The following is a 20,619-nucleotide window of genomic DNA, read 5'->3' on the forward strand; positions in this document are numbered from 1 at the left end:
CGCTCACCAGCTTGTGTTTAAAGGTTGACACGCTGACACAATTATGCACAGTAGCAACATGCCCCAACGAAGAAAACTGAGCGATTTGGATAGAGGAAGGGCAATAGTGGAAGTGGAAGGTGTTTCTATAACCTGCCCTGTTATATAGTGCTATATGTTTTATGTAAAATCAATGTCTTGTTTGTACTATTGTTATGTACCACGCCTGAATTTCTCTATGAGATAATAAAGTATTCTTATTCTTATTCTTATTCTTATAGGATGGCTACAAGACGGTGTTGCTGCCAGGCAAGTGGCCCAGAGGCTTGTAGTGGCTTCCTCTGTCATCATCAGACTAAAACAGAGATTCCACGCAACTGGAAGAGTGCAGGAGCGACAACGTTCTGGTCGGCCCAGAGTCACCACACAAAGAGAGGATCGCTTCATTCAGAGGCAGGCCATGCAACAAAGAATGGCTACGGCAAACAACATTAGGCAACGCCTACAAGCTACCACCAACACTGTTGTTAGTGGTCAGACGATCCGAAGCCGCTTACACAACTTTGGCTTGCGTGCAAGGCGTCCAGTCCGAGGAACAACCCTGACTGCTAATCACCGAGCAGCTCGCGGAGCTTGGTGCACTCAACATGTGAGGTGGCAACGTCAGCAGTGGGCTCAGGTGTTGTTTACAGATGAGTGCCGCTTTTGCTTGGAACCTGCTGATGGTCGCATCCGAGTGTGGAGGCGTCGCGGAGAGCGCTTCGCAGAAGGCGCTGTTCTGGAACGACAGCGTTTTGGCGGAGGCTCTGTGATGGTCAGGGGAGGGATCAGCACACGTCTAAGGACACCTCTGTACCATGTAGTGGGCAACTTGACCGGTGTCCGCTACCAGAATGAGATCCTGCAACCCCTGGTCGTTCCAGCCGTCCAAGCGATCGACCCTCGTGCGATTCTTCAGGATGACAACGCACCTCCCCATCGCTCTGCAGCTGTAAACACCTTCATCCAGCAGGCCAGGGTCAACAGGATGCTGTGGCCAGCCAACAGCCCGGACCTGAACCCAATCGAGCACATGTTGGACGAGCTTTGTCGTCGGGTACAGCAACATCACCCTCCTCCTGCCAATCTGGGTCAACTGCTGCAATGGCTCCAGCAGGAGTGGAATGGAGTTCCCAGAGCATTCATATGCAACCTGATCCACTCCGTGCGCCAACGATGTGTTGAATGCCTGGCACACAACGGAGGGCACACGCGTTATTGACACTGATTCACATTGTTGTGAATTCCATTTTCGATGTATGTACTTATAGCCTAGGTAATTTTACTTCGAACTATCTATAATAAATAATGTGATCTGCCATAAAATACCTTCACAGGGTAATTCTTTTACGATATATCAAATCTGCTTCCGCTTTTGTAAATCACGTAATATTAATTGGGAAAATGTGTGTTAGTATTTTTAGTGTCTCGTGAGTGTAATATACCTCTATGTTGGAGTTAAAAAGAAGAAAAAAGACCAATGAAGAAGGATGCTCACCGCCTATTTACAAAAAACAAAAAAAACACATAAAAAAGGAAAGAAAAAAGAGAGAAGAAAACAAGGAAGGGTTGAAGCACTGAGGTAAAAAGGAAAAAAAAAAATCTGCTTCCGCGTGCGGGGGACATAATCGTGTGTAGCGCCTGCGGTGGACACAACTAGGCGTTCCACGATCCAAGAGACCTTGGTGGTTGACCATTTTAACCCAGTCACGCTTTTGTTCCAGTTTGTCAGTGACAATAATGTAGAATGGAACCAATGTCTCGTATTCAGTGATAACATTCGCCACAAGTCAGGGTGCATTAATTTGGTTCAAAACAGTTGAGCTGATGGTGTTTTCTCTTTCTCTTTCCTCCCTCTCAGGCTCCTTCTTTTTGTCTTTGACTCAGTCAGTCTCTCTATTCAGTTCTGCGATTTACCATTGTGTAAATGTGTCAGTACAGGATGTGCACGGCCCGGTGTGTGTGTGAGTGTGTGTGTATGTGTGTGTGTGAGAGAGAGAGAGAGAGAGAAGTGTGTGTGTGTGTGGGTGTGTGTGTGTGTGTGTGTGTGTGTGTGTGTGTGTGTGTGTGTGGGGGGGGTTATATCTAAGTGCTTTACAAGAAGCTACTATCGGTTGAAAGCTTATACAGAATACCTGTCCTTTGTGGAATAGTGATTTGAAGTCGGACGTTACCGTCACTGAGAAGTATTTTGTGCAGTCGCCGAGTAGTAAATAGTATCCTTATCTGTAAAGTGTATTAATAATTGTTGTGTGTGTAGAATGTTAACGTTATTTCTTTGTGCAGTCGCCGAGTAGGCATTTATTGAGCAATAAATAGTTTCATTATATGTATAGTGTATTAATTAAGTTGTACAGTAGTAGAATGTTAAACTTTATTTCTTTGAGTCACTCGAGTCACTTTGAGGACTAGTCAAATTATCATATCATACATGGCCTGATAAGCCTCTTGCCTGCTATATGACTTTTTTCCCCTTCATTTCAGGCATGCTTTCTTTTAAAATGAAAGGTTCAAATCGCCCTCAAACATAGACTGTTTCCAAAACTTGTCCAGAGAATTTTTTCACATCAAACGTAAAAGCACAACGCTAATGTTCAAAGGATCAAGCGCTGAGTTGGTTTTTTTTTGTTTTTTCTTGGCGCCTATCCTTTATTTTTGGCAGTTCATGCATTAAGACGTATGGGAAATCACTCTATTTGGCTACTGCTGCCATTTGTCACCCGAAGAAGTGAACTAAAAGAAAAGTAAAACGCCACTCACGGACTACTGCCAAGAAGAGGAAGAGCAAGCAAGTTATCGGTGTCATCACAGTGTAATCAAAGTGAACGTTTCAACAGAAGACCCGGCTTGACTGCCGCTGAGCCACGGCCGTCTTGCTGCCCTACTCCCCAACCGGCAAAACGGGCAGTTGGAGCAAGTACAGAGCCACAATCAAACGTAACCTCACAGCTCTCAGTTTTAAAGCATCACCGGCTGGTTTTATAGTACTTTTCTGGCGCCTATCCTTTCTTCTTTGGCAGTTCAAGCAAAAAGACGTAAGGGAAATCACTTTGTTTGGCTACTGCTGCCATTTGCAAACCTGAACTAATGCTGCTCGCTGACTACTAGCAAGAGGAAGAAGAGCAAATGAATTATCTGTGTCATCACAGTGTAATCAAGGTAAACGGTTCAACAGAAAACTTCAGTTGGTTCGTGTTATAAGTAGAGGTCAATCGCCGAGTCTCAGTGGTGCTCGCTCCGGCCGCGGGTTAGGGGGAAGAATTTACCCGATGCTCCCCAGCATGTCGTAAGAGGCGACTAACAGATTCTGTTTCTCCTTTTACCCTTGTTAAGTGTTTCTTGTATAGAATATAGTCAATTTTTGTAAAGATTTTAGTCAAGCAGTATGTAAGAAATGTTGAGTCCTTTGTACTGGAAACTTGCATTCTCCCAGTAAGGTAATATATTGTACTACGTTGCAAGCCCCTGGAGCAAATTTTTGATTAGTGCTTTTGTGAACAAGAAACAATTGACAAGTGGCTCTATCCCATCTCCCCCCTTTCCCCGTCGCGATATAACCTTCGTGGTTGAAAACGACGTTAAACACCAAATAAAGAAAGAACAGTAAGCCTCCCGTAAACCATCACAGATACTGTCAGGCTTTTACACACAGTACAAACACGCTTCCATTTGAACGCTCACCGAACGGGAACATCCCAGGTGCCCTACGTAAAGAGCGAGCAATTTTCAAAGAATTAATTTTGCCGAACCGTGGTGCGTTTTGGCGCTAGACCTAACTTTTAAAATCTAAGTAATAAATTGACAGCTTGTTACACAAACATTCTTAAATCATAAATAATTATTTTTTCATCAAAGATACAATTCGAAGTTTTGAAAGTTTGAAAAAAGAAAAGCCCGGAAACAGGGTCACACAAGGTCGTGGTTCTCGTAGCAGACGACGGTTTATGCCTATCGCCAGTTCCTCTGAACAGTCAAAAGCCATCGCTAGAGTTCTTGTGAACCACAGCCGTTTGTTTCGTGCATAGTAAGAGGTACATAATAACATGCCATTGCAGATAAACTCACAGCGAATTACAAACTGACAACATTGTGAAAAAGGGAAACTGGGGGGGGGGGGGGGGGGGGAGGATGTTTGCGTGCGTGCTTGAGTGAGTGCGTGCGAACGTGTGTGTGTGTGTGTGTGTGTGTGTGTGTGTGTGTGTGTGTTTGAGTCGTGCTACTAGTAATTAAGTTACAGTGAATGAATACGGTGAAATAGGAAGTGGAGAAACGAGATATGGAGAAACGGTCAACCGGTCAACCGTTTCAGTGATGGCGTGTACACACAAGTCAAACCTTTGACGTCAGCTGATGCTACACCCCGTCTCAGCGCCCCGTCCTTCGCTCCCCCCCCCCCTCCTCCTCCCTCGATCCACTCTCCACCCTTCTTGCTCCCACCTGCGGTGTCTTGAAAGGAAGATTCTTCACAGGACAATGTTTTCTGCACATAATGAGATGGCGGATCTTCGACTGAGAACGTTAAAGGAAATAAACACTTCCAATAAAGAGTTACCAAGAACTTCCCTTTTGTTACTGGTGTCAGCTTTATTTTTGGAAAACCAAAGCTCAGTATCACGATTTTATTGTGGTGTTTTTGTAAGGGATATAATATAGAATTGCCTTATTAGCCCTGATAGTTATTCTTTAAAAGCACAGAATGTGGCTTCCACGAGTAAGACAGTACAAGCGGATTTTGACACAATGGTGTGTGTGTGTGTGTGTGTGTCAGTGTGTGTGTGTGTTAACATTGCTTTGCGAGACTTATTAACAATAAGTCAACATTTAACAAAATGTATCGCGGTAGACCGGGAATTAAGGCGAGGCGACCGAGTGTGTGTGTGTGTGTGTGTGTGTGTGTGTTTGTATGTGTGTGTGTGTGTGTGGCAATTCCGGGAAATCTGCCGTTTAGATTTTTCTAAAACTTTAGATTGAAGTACTTCTGGACAACTTTTTTCCATTTTTTTGTGGGGGGGGGGATGTCTGATGACGTCATATCCGGCTTTTTGTAAAACTGAGTCGCGGCTGTTCTGTTGTGACCTCATTTTAAAGCAAATTGATTGAAACTTTTTTATCCTCCCGCGGGTTAGGGGGAAGAATTTACCCGATGCTCCCCAGCATGTCGTAAGAGGCGACTAACGGATTCTGTTTCTCCTTTTACCCTTGTTAAGTGTTTCTTGTATAGAATATAGTCAATTTTTGTAAAGATTTTAGCCTCAAGCAGTATGTAAGAAATGTTAAGTCCTTTGTACTGGAAACTTGCATTCTCCCAGTAAGGTAATAATATTGTACTACGTTGCAAGCCCCAGGAGCAAATTTTTGATTAGTGCTTTTGTGAACAAGAAACAATTGACAAGTGGCTCTATCCCATCTCCCCCCTTTCCCCGTCGCGATATAACCTTCGTGGTTGAAAACGGACGTTAAACACCAAATAAAGAAAGAAAGAAAGATTGAAACTTTGGTCAACCTTTTTTGTTTACTCAGTCTGTACTACTGGATTGCATTTCAGCTCATTAAGTTCATTAAAGTTGCAAATCAAAATTCACAAACTATTAAAAATGATGGTTTTGCTTTCCTTATTAAATCCTGAATCCAGAAATATATCAATATGATATGCTTACTTTGAAAATGTGTTCAGAATTAAAGAAAATCGGTTCATGCACATTGGGTCTTATGTTGGCATGCTTCGCCGAAATCAGCTGTTTACGGGTTTCGGCTAGCAAGGTTTTAGTAGTCATAACGATGACTGATTAAATTTTCAATGCCGATCTTTTAGTTTAAGGATTGACCAAATGTATTGATATATCGCTTGACGCAACATGTTGTTATTTTCTTTCTTGTTTCTTTCTTTCTTCAAAGCTTTGTCTACATTTGGGGTCCTGATTTGGCCTAAATGGCCCGCTGGACCCCAAAAAGCAACAGCTAACTAACTAACATTGTCTACATCTGATAAACACATATTTCCGTTTTAGCCTAGTTAAAATTTTATACATTTGCTTGAACTGGTTTTGTTTGAAAAGTTGTACAGTTACGCAAAGACCTACTATTATTCTGTTGTAACATTGTGAGCTTACAGAATAATATCGTTTTGCACCACCCCCTTCCCCCAGCCCCATTGATGCACCGATTAGCCGCTTTTTTTATTTATTTTTTTTATTAAAACACAGCTGCGGCCATTGTTGATTTTTAAACAACCAATTTTCTTGGGGGCTATGAAAAGTCTGGTCGCGCCTGGGTTGTCTTCACATCATGCATCTGCCTACTCAAGTCATCGTTTTAACATCAGCTGGTGCTTTCTTCTCGAAACCCCGTCCCTCGCTTTGCCCCTCCCCCCGAACCCACTCACACACCTTCATTCTCCTCGCTCCCACCTGCGGTGTCTTGAAAGGAAGATTCTTTACATGACAATGTAGTCTGCACATGGGGCCGTGAGATGGCGGAACTCTAGATGGGAACGTTTAATGAAATAAACACTTTCAATAAAGATTTACCAAGAACTTCCCTGTTGTTACTGGTGTCAACTTCAGTATCGCGATTTCATTGTGGTGTGTTTTGTTAGGAGCTTACGATCGAGCTTTTTGATGAATCCTTTACACTTTTTTTTATTTACCCAAGGTTACATTATTTTGCTTTAATAAGCCATGACATTTTGATACAACCAGGATGTGTGTGTGTGTGTGTGTGTGTGTGTGTGTGTGTGTGTGTGTGTGTTCGCGCGCGTGCCCGTGTTTGTGTGTGTGTGTGTGTTTGCATTTGTGTGCTCGCGCGCGCGCCCGTGTGTGTGTGTGTGTGTGTGTGTGTAAAACAGAGAGAGATAAAGAGAAGAAGAGAAAGGAAGACGGGAGGGAGGGAGATGCACAACGAATTACGCACGCAGGCACACACGCGCGCGAGCGCGCTAGCACACACACATCAAACACACAGACCCCCGCATTACGCAAACACACACACACACACACACACGCGCGCGCGCGTGCTTTAGCACATACACAGTCACACGCGTGCTTTAGCACACACACAAGTTATCACACATACATACCCCTCCCCCCCCACACACACATGGATGTGCGGATAAATGTATGCACACAGTACATAGAGCAGGCTCACATATGTATGCTCACAACCACTACAACGCTTCGACCTGTAGAAAAGTGCTTTAAAAATGTTCTATTATTATTTTGATAAAAAATCGTTATTAACCAACCCACCACCAATCAAGACAAGAAGTAACGACGTACAGTGGTACCTGCGATGAAAGGACACCCTTAGGACCAGCGAAAGGTTTGTTTCTACAATAGACAAAGGGACTCCAGAAAGTGTCCTTTTAAGGGAGGTTTCCTCTCATCGGAGGGGCCACACATCGCAGGTACCACTGTGCATATCATAATATTAACTCGATTCCGTTCTGATGAAATCTTGACGAATTTCTGGCTAAATGTAAACAGGACAAATCCCTCCCTCCCTATCTGGCCCCCTACCACATCAACCATCTCATAATTATATCACATTGGCACGTCCTGGTTCCTTGTTGATTCTAGGAATGAACACAATGAATGTTACACACACACACCACCTTAAAAACGCGCGCGCGGCCCGCTCAGTATCACACATTGGCAATGGTCATTGGGTGCCTAGCAAAGCAGACAGCAGACATGGTCCTCTCAGCATCTCAACCTTCTTCTGGCATGATCGTCGTCAGCTTCCTTCTTGCGTCTTTTTTGGCACTGGAAGTAAAAGGTTTGTGTTCTGCTTTCGATCAGAATTCAACACACACACACACAAAAACACACACACACACACACACACATACACACACACAGATAGACTTAACGTTACAAAATCCAGAAACTTAAAAAACAAAACAAGAATGTTAAGTTTTTGAAACGTGTATGACATTGTAAGGTTTTCTTCTGTCGATCAGTTTGGTCTCCATAGACATGTTTACGTTATCCGTTGAGTTTAACCCTTACACTGGTGCAATTCTGTAACATATGTTACATAGCCACTGGTGAAATAACAGAAAGAAAAATAAAGAAAAACGGTCATAGGTTTTCGCATCCATGGGAGGTAATCGGAACGACCAAACAGACTGAGCCAGTAGCACGACATAATTATGTCGTGACAACCAGGTGACGGTATACGTAAAGTAACGCGACATATGTCGCGACAACCAGCCTAAGGGTTAAGAAGCTTCCCTTGCTTTATGGACACGTTCCTTCCCATGTTAACAACCGGGTACATCGCTACAGAGTAGCTCATGCTTTTTACGTGGGATAACAGCATCTTTTCACTTGGACACATACCAAAATTCTACAGTCTCACTGTGCAGGTTTACATTTCCAAGGGAGGAAAAATTCTCTCACTGAGACGGACGACATGACTTGAGCGCTTACTGTTAGTCTATACCACCTCGTTTTTTCCCTTAAACAGCGCTATATGATGTATGCTTTTATTTGCAGTCTTTTTTTTCTTCTCTCTTTCTAATACTTTAAAATGATAAGAGTATGATGTAATCAGCCGATACAAAAAATGTGAAGCGTGCTTCGGCGGACAGAAAAGACACGGCATCATTACATATCACCCGCCGTGCCAGATGTAAGGTGTTGTCATGTCGAAGATATAGAGAATGTCTCGCTTAAGGCTGGAGTCTCCCCCTGAGAGTATGATAAGGAAGAAGTAAGATTAGAGTAGGTAACTTGCCCAACTGACGTGTCACCAAGCATTAGTGTAGACAGCATTTGATAAAAAAAAAGTGAAATCGTATTTTTTCTTTTAACTTAACCCATTTATTCAGTAATAATTCAGGTGCAACAATCTGCTACCCTATATTCAAGTTTTAGACAACATCTTTTTAATTGTGTCCAAATTTTCCGGTATATATGTATTTTAACTGCGTTTCGTGTTCTGCTTTGCTGATCTATCAGTCTTCTTCAGGTATGGTTATTCATTTGTTGGTTAGTTTACAAATTCACATTAGAATTTTAATAATTTATTCAATATTGATTTGTGGGGGAAAATATTGAAGTGTGAGTAGTAATGTTAGAGAGTACGTAGTAGTTTGCAATGCCCTATTTTTTCCCTCTATTTCTTGCATTAGCTTTCCTTTAAATTATATCAACCATTCCCTTTTATAAATTCTTGTTAATATGTTTCTTATTTGTTCTCACGAGCAGACTCAAATGCTTGTGTTCGTGAAAAAGAAATTAAGGAGGAAAGAAGGAAAGATAGAAAGAAAAAGAAAAAGAAAGAAAGAAAAAGGAAGAAAGAAAAAAAGCACCAACGCCTTTCCCCTTCACTCCATAAAACATCCTATTCATTGCACTGTCATTAACAAGTGTTTTCAGTTTTACGCAAGCCTGATCTTGCCAGCACAAAACCCGGTTACTTAACAGGATGTCGGCTCAAGTTACAGTACACTTTATTGTGCACTCACACTGCACTCCTCAGGGTACCTTTGTGTCATTTTCTATTTAGAGTATTCAAACTGGTTTCAAAACATGCTGAGGGCTGAACAATAAAATGGATCCTCAGAATGATATCTTTAAAGGCAGGCCTTCCCGTGAACAAAGCTCTGCCCTCTATCTCAGCGCCGCCTAGGATTTTATATGGGATAAGATCATCCCGTCACTTAAGGTGGCAGTTCTACCTAGCAACGGGTACCAACATCATTACGGAGATATATGGACAAAATGTTGGTGGATTTTGACACAATGTTGAGGAGAAATAGCTAAAACCCCATTTATTCAGCATGTATTAATAGAAATCGATTGGTTTAATACTGAACTGGGTTACATGAATAAACATAAAAATTCATGTTGGCAGATACTGTGAAAGTATTGTGTACTCTGTCACCCTTTAAGTTGATATATTAAGCAAAGAGCTTTGAGACTTCACAGACTTTTAGATAATGAGTTTGTGAGGATCCTGAACCTAATTACGCAAGCTCTCAGTGAAAATATCATCATGTTATGTACATGCCCATTTCAGTAAAAGAAAAGTATTTATTTTAACCACTTCAACTTGCCCAACGCTGAATTTAATCAACATTACAGTCTGTTTGGGAGGTTCAGCATCCTGCAAATTCTGTAAACAAACAGAGTGCTAAATTGAACAGTCTATCTTGAACAGTTTAGAAGATATCCATGTAAAACCACTGAAAATGTGCGATTTTCGCTAACTTTTCTACCCCTAATTTGACATCAAATTCGTCAAACGACACCAGTGATGCAAAAAAAAAGTTGAAAAACACATCGAAAGACTCAAATGTTGCTCTGCGGGAAGTGACAACTCAGACAAGATGGCGGAGAGCAGTCCTTATTTCAAACTGGAGAGGGAGCGGTTATTATTTTACAGGCAAAGGCGGTTGATAGTGGTGTCGTGTTTTTGTGTTCATTCACCGGAAATGGGAGATTTTACGCATTGATAACAGCTATTGTGTTTTCAGCGTAGCAATAGGGTCCGATATTTAGACGACACAAGTATAATGCCGACGAGTCGAAGACGAGTCGCATTATACTTGTTCGAGTCTAAATATCGGACCCTATTGCTACGCTGAAAATACAATAGCGATTATATAGCTGTTCTGACCTTGATATGTTGTTCCAAACTTACAAAATGACAGTTTTTGCGTCGATGCGTTGATCTCAGGTTTTGATAGCAGACGCCGTTTCTTATGCGCATTAGTTTTGCGCAGGCGCCACACTGACTTTGGAAAAAAACTCGACTGATTTGACAACACAGCTGTTAAACAGCTTTTTATTAGTTCATTCCTATACAACAAAAAGAAGTTTGAGTTTTTATTTTATTTTGAACAAGACTACCTATGTAGAAGACCAAAACACAACAACCGGCACGGTTGGCCTTGTGGTAAGGCGTCCGCCCCGTGATACCTCAGACTTTAAAATTGGCAATCTAGTGGCTGCTCCGCCTGGCGTCTGGCATTATGGGGTTAGTACTAGGACTGGTTGGTCCGGTGTCAGAATAATGTGACTGGGTGAGACATGAAGCCTGTGCTGCGGCTTATGTCTTGTGTGTGGCGCACGTTAAATGTCAAAGCAGCACCGCACACAACATCAACGGAAAACTAGAAACAACTGAAGAACTAGGATGAAACAAGGGGAGGAGAAGAGAACAGCTAATCCGTACAACGCGGGCAGACGGCAGCGAAGTTTTCAGTTTGGGTGAATGGCATTTATACTTGTCTCGTCATAAAGCGAATTGTTCAACCTCAGTTTTTAACGACTACATGAATGTTAGTGCCATGGGTTGTACATCAATACTTCAGAGGGGAAGTGGGGTATTTAGTGTGGAGTTACAAGATCGAAAGTCGACCATTTTTGCCAATATGCTTTTGGATATTGGCAAAAATGGCCGACTTCCGTAGCATTATGCTTTGATGATCGGAAGAGACCATCCAATCACAGCCCCCGAATTCCCCCACGTGTCCATCAGAATAGCTATATTACCCTTTCATTGAAGCTAAATATTTCGAAAACGGTTGTGTTTAGGCAAAAACAAATTGCTGCAGGTGAAAATTTGGTTTTTTTTGCATCTAAACACCCTATCATAATTTGAACAGGTAACAAAACGATGTTTGGTCATTACATTTAGTCAAGTTTTGACTAAATGTTTTAACGTAGAGGGGGGAATCGAGACGAGGGTCGTGGTGTATGTGCGTGCGTGTGTGTGTGTGTGTGTGTGTGTGTGTGTCTCTCTCTGTGTGTAGAGCGATTCAGACTAAACTACTGGACCGATCTTTATGAAATTTGACATGAGAGTTCCTGGGTATGAAATCCCCATACGTTTTTTCCATTTTTGATGACGTCATATCCGGCTTTTTGTGAAAGTTGAGGCGGCACTGTCACGCCCTCATTTTTCAACCAAATTGGTTGAAATTTTGGTCAAGTAATCTTCGACGAAGCCCGGACTTTGGTATTGCATTTCAGCTTGGTGGCTTAAAAATTAATTAATGACTTTGGTCATTAAAAATCTGAAAATTGTAAAAAAAATATTTTTTTTATAAAACGATCCAAATTTACGTTCATCTTATTCTCCATCATTTTATGATTCCAAAAACATATAAATATGTTATATTTGGATTAGAAACAAGCTCTGACAATTAAATATATAAAAAAAATTATGAAAATTAAATTTTCGAAATCAATTTAAAAACACTTTCATCTTATTCCTTGTCTGTTCCTGATTCCAAAAACATATAGATATGATATGTTTGGATTAAAAACACGCTCAGAAAGTTAAAACAAAGAGAGGTACAGAAAAGCGTGCTATCCTTCTTAGCGCAACTACTACCCCGCTCTTCTTGTCAATTTCACTGCCTTTGCCATGAGCGGTGGACTGACGATGCTACGAGTATACGGTCTTGCTGAAAAATGGCATTGCGTTCAGTTTCATTCTGTGAGTTCGACAGCTACTTGACTAAATATTGTATTTTCGCCTTACGCGACTTTTTTTTTTTTTTAGGTAGAACTGCCATGCCAAAGATCATCACCCTGAATGCTTCTTGCGCAGTGTTCTTTTTATAATGAAATCGATTCATAAGAGATTCGCACACTGCACAGAAATTAGCCAGGCTGTTGGACTTTGTAAAATGTCACGCTCCAAATGGAGGAATGATCGATAAGCAAGTCATTGCACGATATATTAAAAACAGGTCGCGTAAAGCGAAAATACAATATTTAGTCAAGTAGCTGTCGAACTCACAGAATGAAACTGAACGCAATGCCATTTTTCAGCAAGACCGTATACTCGTAGCATCGTCAGTCCACCGCTCATGGCAAAGGCAGTGAAATTGACAAGAAGAGCGGGGTAGTAGTTGCGCTAAGAAGGATAGCACGCTTTTCTGTACCTCTCTTCGTTTTAACTTTCTGAGCGTGTTTTTAATCCAAACATATCATATCTATATGTTTTTGGAATTAGGAACCGACAAGGAATAAGATGAAAGTGTTTTTAAATTGATTTGGACAATTTAATTTTGATAATAATTTTTATATATTTAATTTGTAGAGCTTGTTTTTAATCCGAATATAACATATTTATATGTTTTTGGAATCAGCAAATGATGGAGAATAAGATAAACGTAAATTTGGATCGTTTTATAAATTTTTATTTTTTTTTTACAATTTTCAGATTTTTAATGACCAAAGTCATTAATTAATTTTTAAGCCACCAAGCTGAAATGCAATACCGAAGTCCGGGCTTTGTCGAAGATTACTTGACCAAAATTTCAACCAATTTGGTTGAAAAATGAGAGCGTGACAGTGCCGCCTCAACTTTCACGAAAAGCCGGATATGACGTCATCAAAGACATTTATCAAAAAAATGAAAAAAACGTTCGGGGATTTCATACCCAGGAACTCTCATGTCAAATTTCATAAAGATCGGTCCAGTAGTTTAGTCTGAATCGCTCTACACACACACACAGACAGACAGACAGACAGACAGACAGACAGACAGACAGACAGACAGACAGACACACGCACATACACCACGACCCTCGTTTCGATTCCCCCTCGATGTTAAAATATTTAGTCAAAACTTGACTAAATATAACAAAGGAGAGGTGTCATAAGGTGGACACTGGATTGTAAAGGCAGATAGAGGAAGGTTTGCGTGCATAACTTCTGCTGATATGAGCATTAACAATGTTAACGTTATTTGCGTGGTTGCTGAGAACAGAAATACAACAACTTCAGGACGCCACAACGCGACAAATCTGCAAGTATAGGAAGAAGCTTTACTTGCACATAAAAGTCCATCTTCCATTGGAGCTTGATGAAGGCAACATTAATACAGGGGCAGATCTAGTGGAGTTGGAGGGAGAGGGGGGGGGGGGGGTTCCAGTGGTTCCTCATAAAGTTACATTATCTTCAGCGTCTGGGGGGCTTTGCCACAATTTGGACCCCCCCCCCCCCCTCCATTATCCCTTGATCCGCCCCTGGGAAGGAATGAAGTTTTATGTGACAACATCATGCCTTTCTGAGAAAGTTAAAGGGAATATATCTAACAAGAAAACTGTCTCAAATGCCCCAAAAGATAATACTGTTCAGGCTGGGGGTTGTAAATTTATGTGACCACACACCAGGAATACCCCCAAAGAAACGTTTGAGCGCCGAGTTACTCAAATTGAAAACGGCTGTGTTTTAAGTAGGAATCCCAGACTGTAATTCTCATTGTGACGCACTTTGCGCGCCTCCTAGTTTTCGTCCTTCCTTTCGACCCTGAGTATTTCATACGCTATTCATAGAAATAAAGATTTGAAATTAAGCCGAGATCGAGCTACAGAGTTCGTTTGGGGAGTTAACAAGATTACAACACACACGAGGAAGGTCTTAGAATGAGTGTTTCGGCGTTCTATTTTTCAATCTAAATGCTGTGTTTGGTAGTCATAGCAGACCATAATATTCTCCACGTACATTGTGTTTGATTCTGTTATCGGAAGCGTTTTAGCCCTGTATGGCACAGCATTTGCATGCGTTAGCTAGACTGTAACTGTAGGTTTGACTGATTTCTTCATCCAACGGTCTTAATCTTCTTTGACGAATGGGTATCTAGGAAAACTAAATAAATAATGATGACGACCGGAAGTCCTAACTCCTGACAGGAGAGTTGGGCGATGCAAACCGCTCTCTGATTGAAATTAATTTGATTATTTGGCATAGTTTCGGAGCAGTTTTGAGAAAATAATTGCAGGTGTTTCTAAATTACAGTACAGCGAATGTCCCTTGAAATTATAAGGTCCAAATCGTCAGAAAACTTTCCAAAATGGCGCCTTCGGTATACTATCTTTAAACTGTTAACGATTTCACGTTTGTTGTCGCTGGCGTTGAAAATTATCATATAAGAATCATTTTGGTTTAGAAGTAAATCAACAGCATCATCATGGATGATTGAGCAGGTTTATATCTGAATCTGGACGCTGAAAACCACACCTTGGGTATGCCTCGTTCGAATGAACCAGTCACACCGACTCCCCATGACTGACCAAAAAGAATGGAACGTGGGCCAATACCTGAGTACTTTTAACACATACATGTATAAAGTCATTCTATCAATTCAAATAATTTTGATCCATTTCTCTGTCTGTCTGTCTGTCTATCTGTCTGTCTGTCTGTCTGTCTCTCTGTCTGTGTGTCCCTATTTTATTTCATAAATTCTGTTTATATTTTTTAGCTGTCGTGCGTTACTCAAACGGGGCCTATTCTGTGTGTGGGACTTCTCCTGAACTCTCAGCCCAACACAGCACCAGTTGCATCAAGGGTGGCTATAATACCATCCACCCGATCACACCTAAGCAGGTATACTTTAAAATACTTATTTTCATCGTACACCCTCGGCTAAAAGGCAAATACACACCTATATACCAGTGTAAATCCACCACAGCACAGTTGTATAGTAATGGCTTGTGTTAACTAGTTTTTACACCCCCGGTATAGGGGTGTGTATAGGTTTCACTCGATGTGTTTGTGTGTTTGTGGCGGTGTTTGTGTTCGCAAGTAGATCTCAAGAATGAACGGACCGATCGTCACCAAACTTGGTGAACAGGTTCTATACATTCCTGAGACGGTCCTTATAAAAATTGGGACCAGTCAAACACACGGTTAGGGAGTTATTGGTGGATTAAAATTATACAACGACTTATAGACGGACACCCCCGTTGGTCAAAGGGAAATAACCATTCTCACTGCCACCAACTGAGAAGGTTATTTCCCTTCCCTTTGACGGGGGTGTTTTTCCTATCAGAGGAATTTCTTGTTCGGGATTGAATTGTTCATCAGCATTCAGCTGTAGATTACATACATGTTTGGTGCAAAAATACAAAGACACAATCCAAAATCACATACATGACACACTTGGAGTACACCGTCACTCTAAAACACTATTTATCTGTTTGTTTCTAAGCTAATTGCCTCCCTCCCCCCTCCCCGAACACCTGCCCCTCGGACAATGGACCCCCGACAACTACCCTCCTCCCCTTATTCTTCTGTGTTTATAAAGTATTTTGCTATTGAAACAAAGTATACACAGGTAGGTTAGGTCAGTTTACAAAACAACTGTGATGACAACTCTTTGCACGTGCTGTCTTACCTAGGCCTGTTCGACCACGGCACGCTACAGAACCCATGACGGCAGGTGCAACGCAAAAGATGACCGTGGAGCCACAATGTCTGAGGTCAAAAGACTCATGCCTCCTCATTATCAAGGTTGGTTTGTAGCGCAGTTCGTACAGTGAGGGCGTTTAACACAGATATTTACAAATGCAGTGCTGTCATAATTAGCATTTTCAACAATCATTAAGACAGTTCAAGATTCACATTTTTATGCAGAAGCCATTATTCGTACTTGCAAGAAACGGGGTTTTCGAGAATGGCTAGTGGAGTCAATTCGTGTTCCATCATTCTGCTCCGTATCGCTACAGGTCCAGACAGCGGGCCAAGAACGATGTCCAGCGTCAAACCCGGTGTACCCCTACCCAGTGCACGTGCGGTCAGTAGGGCGGTGCACAGGCCAAAGGCCAGCAAGTCAGAATTCACCTTGCTGCTGATGCAGGTCGGTCAGTTTCTTGACCATGACATGACGGCTATCCCCGTGCCCACCGAGACAGATGACACCATCCGATGTTGCAATACGTCTGATAACTCCAACACATCACGACACCGGTAGTTTGTATTTCTATGCTTTCATAATTGCTTATCAACACAGATCTCTCATTACCGTTATGACGGATAAGAGCATCCTTCCACGGGGATAGAATACCTAACAACCTAAAAGCTGGCTGCTTTTTGCGTGAGGAGTGAGAGTTAATGTGGAAAATGACACCTGTGTCCATTTGAGTTCACAAGACCAGGAGAAAAAATGGACACGTCACAAGCAGCAGTCAGGGTGTATATTTGCTTTTGACTGCAGGGTGGAGACAGTTTTCTGAATTAATTTCGCTTCTAAAAGCAATGTCAATCTGCGAAATCACCTCAGCTTGACACAACAAAAACAAAAACAAATCCTCAGCAAAAAACAAAAAAACTAAAAAAGTCCGCTCTGCACAGAGACAACCAGGTTCGAGCAGAAGAATATGATATTTATCCCGTGTAAAAACCTGGACTTCGTAAGTCCACACTAGTAATTTGTACTCGCAGTGCTGGTATGCTCTGGGGGTTCTCTTTGCTTATGTTGATGCCGATGATTATAATTACTATTTGTTTTAGTCAGGCAGCAGTGTTGAATAAAAAAACCAGCAACACGTTCTGTTATTGTGTTCGTTGTTGCTACGTTCGTTTTGTTGCAAGCTTTTTCTTCTTTCAGTTGCTATTCATACTTACATCTCCATACACTACTTTCGTGGTTTGCTTTCACTTTATGTTTTTTTGTTCAAATACTACAAACATTGAATGAAAATCATTCTCTGCTGTCGCCAGTGAATGCTTTCCTATCGAGATTCCACCAGGCGACCATCAGTTCCAGGAATGCATGGAGTTTGTTCGTTCCGATCCACTGAAATTTCCGAACGAAACTGAGTATCAACCCAGAACACATGTCAACTCTCTTACTGCTTTCATCGACGCCAGCATGGTCTATGGTCAGTAAACGAATAATGTATGTCTGTATATGTTTGTGTTTTTCTTTCTCTGTCTCTTTATTCCACTCACACAGACAGGCAAACAGACAGACAGACAGACAGACAGACAGACAGATATACACGCACGTACGCATGCAGACCGACAGACAGACAGACAAACGGTTCACACACACATCACAGTTTTCCATGATTGGGAAATTTTTGAAGGTTTTGATCGAATGAAGTCTTTTTGTCCAAATGACATGCATTATTTGTCATTCAGTAGTTTTTTCTACATGCAAGTTGCCATTAAGCTTGTGTACTGATGCGGCTTTGAGCTTCATCTTTTCATAACAGCAAGCAGCAAACCCGCGAGTGCAAAACATCAAGTAGTGCCCGTTTACAAAAACTACTGGTCTGACAAAACTTGAAAAGGGCGTCTTTAGTTTATGACGTGGCTTTTTCTTCTCAAAACTGCGTTTCATCATTATTTCCAATGCTTGAAATGCTTAGAATTCTTCTTGAGGGGGATACTATTTTGAAATTCTTTCTTTCTTTCTTGCTTTCTTAAAGTTTGATATATCCTTTAAAAAAAAGTTCCTTGTTTGCTTTGCAGGGAGCAGCGAAGAGAGGGCAAAGGCATTGAGAATAAAGGACGGCAAGGGAGCCTTGCTCAAAACCAAAGTATTCCGGGATCAGGAGAGGCTGCCGGAAGGACACAATGATACGTGCATCAACCGCTCTCCCTCCCACTTCTGTGCCATGGCTGGTAAGATAGACATTTCTTTTGCACGTGTGTGTCCGTTCGTCCTTCGGTTGTCTGCCAGTCTGTCAATTGAGTCTATGTTGGCTATATATTATACAGGTCCAGACAGCTTTATATTATTTTTGTGACATGACCAGATTAATTTTTCCCCGATGTTGTCCGTGGGCTGAAAATCATTAGACGCTCGTATTATCCTAGGACTCACCATGCATTTAATCGCACAACTGTCTCGAAGAATCACCCCTGGCCCTGACCTGCTACACACTTCCGTATTCGGTAAAAATACCTATTGAGAACGCCAGCGCGAAAGATGTTGTCGATACCCTCAATGACCCTCGCTTACTCTCGAACACCACCTTGTAATGGGTTCCTCGTTTCTTGACACGTGGAAGCAGAAAGACGAGGCAGGAGGTCCTTGATATAGGGACATCAGGTGGACACTCTCAGCTGCAAGAAAGTCGTTTTATATGAAAGCTGTGTGAGACGAGGCATTGTCACGGAGTAGATGAACCCACGTACAGGTACCCATGTTAGGACCGCGCTGGCACAATAAAATATTATTCTATAGAGCTGTTCACCGCCACTGTTCGGAGATCTGCAATTCTTGGGGAAGGGCCGGTGTAACGATATCTGGTTTCACCTGAAACCCAGCTTTCGCATTCAATATATACCCGAGACTGAAGTGTTGTCTTCCGGTCGAATGAAAGGGGTACTTTAATTTTATGTCAATTTCTTGCAAGTGAAGGAAATTGGTGGTGAAATTCAATAGATTTCAGCCCAAAATTCGATTCGTTCGAAAACGTGCACCGAGTAGTCCTTGAATGAGAAGGGAAGGATTTTGCGAAAAAGCAAATTTCAAAGTTAAAATGCCGTTTTTTGGGGTGAGCGAATTTGACCCCATGCATATAAAGTACCTATGGTCGATTATCAGCACTTTGAAAGGAATGGAGGGGTTTCAGTGTGGAGTACATACGAGATCAACAAGGTCGAAGGAAAAAGCTAGTTTCAGGGGAAACCTGGTTTCATTACACCGGGGCGGTTGTCATCTTTCAGGATCTTTCTATCCCATTTGTGACCCTCCACGACGGAATGAGTGTTACGGCTGGTACTTGTGTGTAAATGTGTGTATGTGTGTCGTTAATACCCTATCAGAAAAATGCGTGTGTTATTTCTGTTCACAAACTCCCGTCTCACACACACACACAACACTCGAACAAAGCACAAAGACTAGACACAATTCCTGCCCTTTGCCCTCATACTTGTATTCAAGTGATCACAACATTAACCAACAATCACAACAAAATATCAATACAATATCTCATCCACTCAAAGACTCTTTCATCCAATATAACATTATTATCTCGAGTAAGATGAAAAGAAAGTCTCTCCCTCGATGATGTCGTCCTTGCTGACTCTCCGTTCAAGAATCACACATACTAAAATAATTCACATGTCGGCTCACATTTCAGTGGCCGTACATCTATTCTGGATTCATCCAATCCGTTACTACACCACTTAGCTGGTTATCTTTCCTTGCCAACTCACAATACAGTGGTTACAAGTTTATGTCGGATTCTCACAATCCTATTTCACATACAAAGTTATGTGGGTGCGCACTCTCTTCTAGGTCGCACACTTGCCAACTCACAATACAGTGGTTACAAGTTTATGTCGGATTCTCACAATCCTATTTCACATACAAAGTTATGTGGGTGCGCACTCTCTTCTAGGTCGCACACTTGCCAACTCACAATACAGTGGTTACAAGTTTATGCCGGATTCTCACAATCCTATTTCACATACAAAGTTATGTGGGTGCGCACTCTCTTCTAGGTCGCACACTTGCCAACTCACAATACAGTGGTTACAAGTTTATGTCGGATTCTCACAATCTTATTTCACATGTATACAAAGTTCTGTAGGTGCGCACACTATTCCAGGTCGCACATGTATGTTTACTCACGAATCAGCGGGTCCGACACTTGCACCATATCTCACATAATATGGGGTTCACACCAGCTGCAAGTTCTCCAGCGCTGCGTTACACTCCTGCGCCGACACTTCTGGTCCTGGCCGCAAGGAGGGGACGCTCCTCTTCTCACCCCTCTACCCTTCCAGTCGAGCGCGTCCGTGCCCCCACTGGGAAGCTGTATAGAAAGTTTATGCTACCGTAAGTTTCAATTCTAGATAAACTTCTCTACACAATAATACTTCCATTCTTTCTCAGTAT

At 41.9% G+C, this 20,619-nt stretch overlaps 1 protein-coding gene across 1 annotated transcript in view; it reads left to right on the forward strand.

Moving 5' to 3' along the window:
- The first annotated feature begins 7,660 nt into the window (after nt 1-7,660).
- The window catches only part of LOC138965312 (salivary peroxidase/catechol oxidase-like), a 31,075-nt gene continuing 18,116 nt past the window's right edge, over nt 7,661-20,619 (forward strand). Inside the window, exons 1-6 of the mRNA XM_070337442.1 lie at nt 7,661-7,791; nt 15,244-15,368; nt 16,163-16,274; nt 16,490-16,730; nt 17,484-17,644; nt 18,240-18,392. Of these exons, the coding sequence (XP_070193543.1) occupies nt 7,671-7,791; nt 15,244-15,368; nt 16,163-16,274; nt 16,490-16,730; nt 17,484-17,644; nt 18,240-18,392 (913 nt within the window). The 5' untranslated portion in view covers nt 7,661-7,670. The remainder of the gene's footprint in view (nt 7,792-15,243; nt 15,369-16,162; nt 16,275-16,489; nt 16,731-17,483; nt 17,645-18,239; nt 18,393-20,619) is intronic.

Source organism: Littorina saxatilis, linkage group LG4, assembly GCF_037325665.1.
Source record: "Littorina saxatilis isolate snail1 linkage group LG4, US_GU_Lsax_2.0, whole genome shotgun sequence".
In the NCBI taxonomy this organism is placed as follows: domain Eukaryota; kingdom Metazoa; phylum Mollusca; class Gastropoda; order Littorinimorpha; family Littorinidae; genus Littorina; species Littorina saxatilis.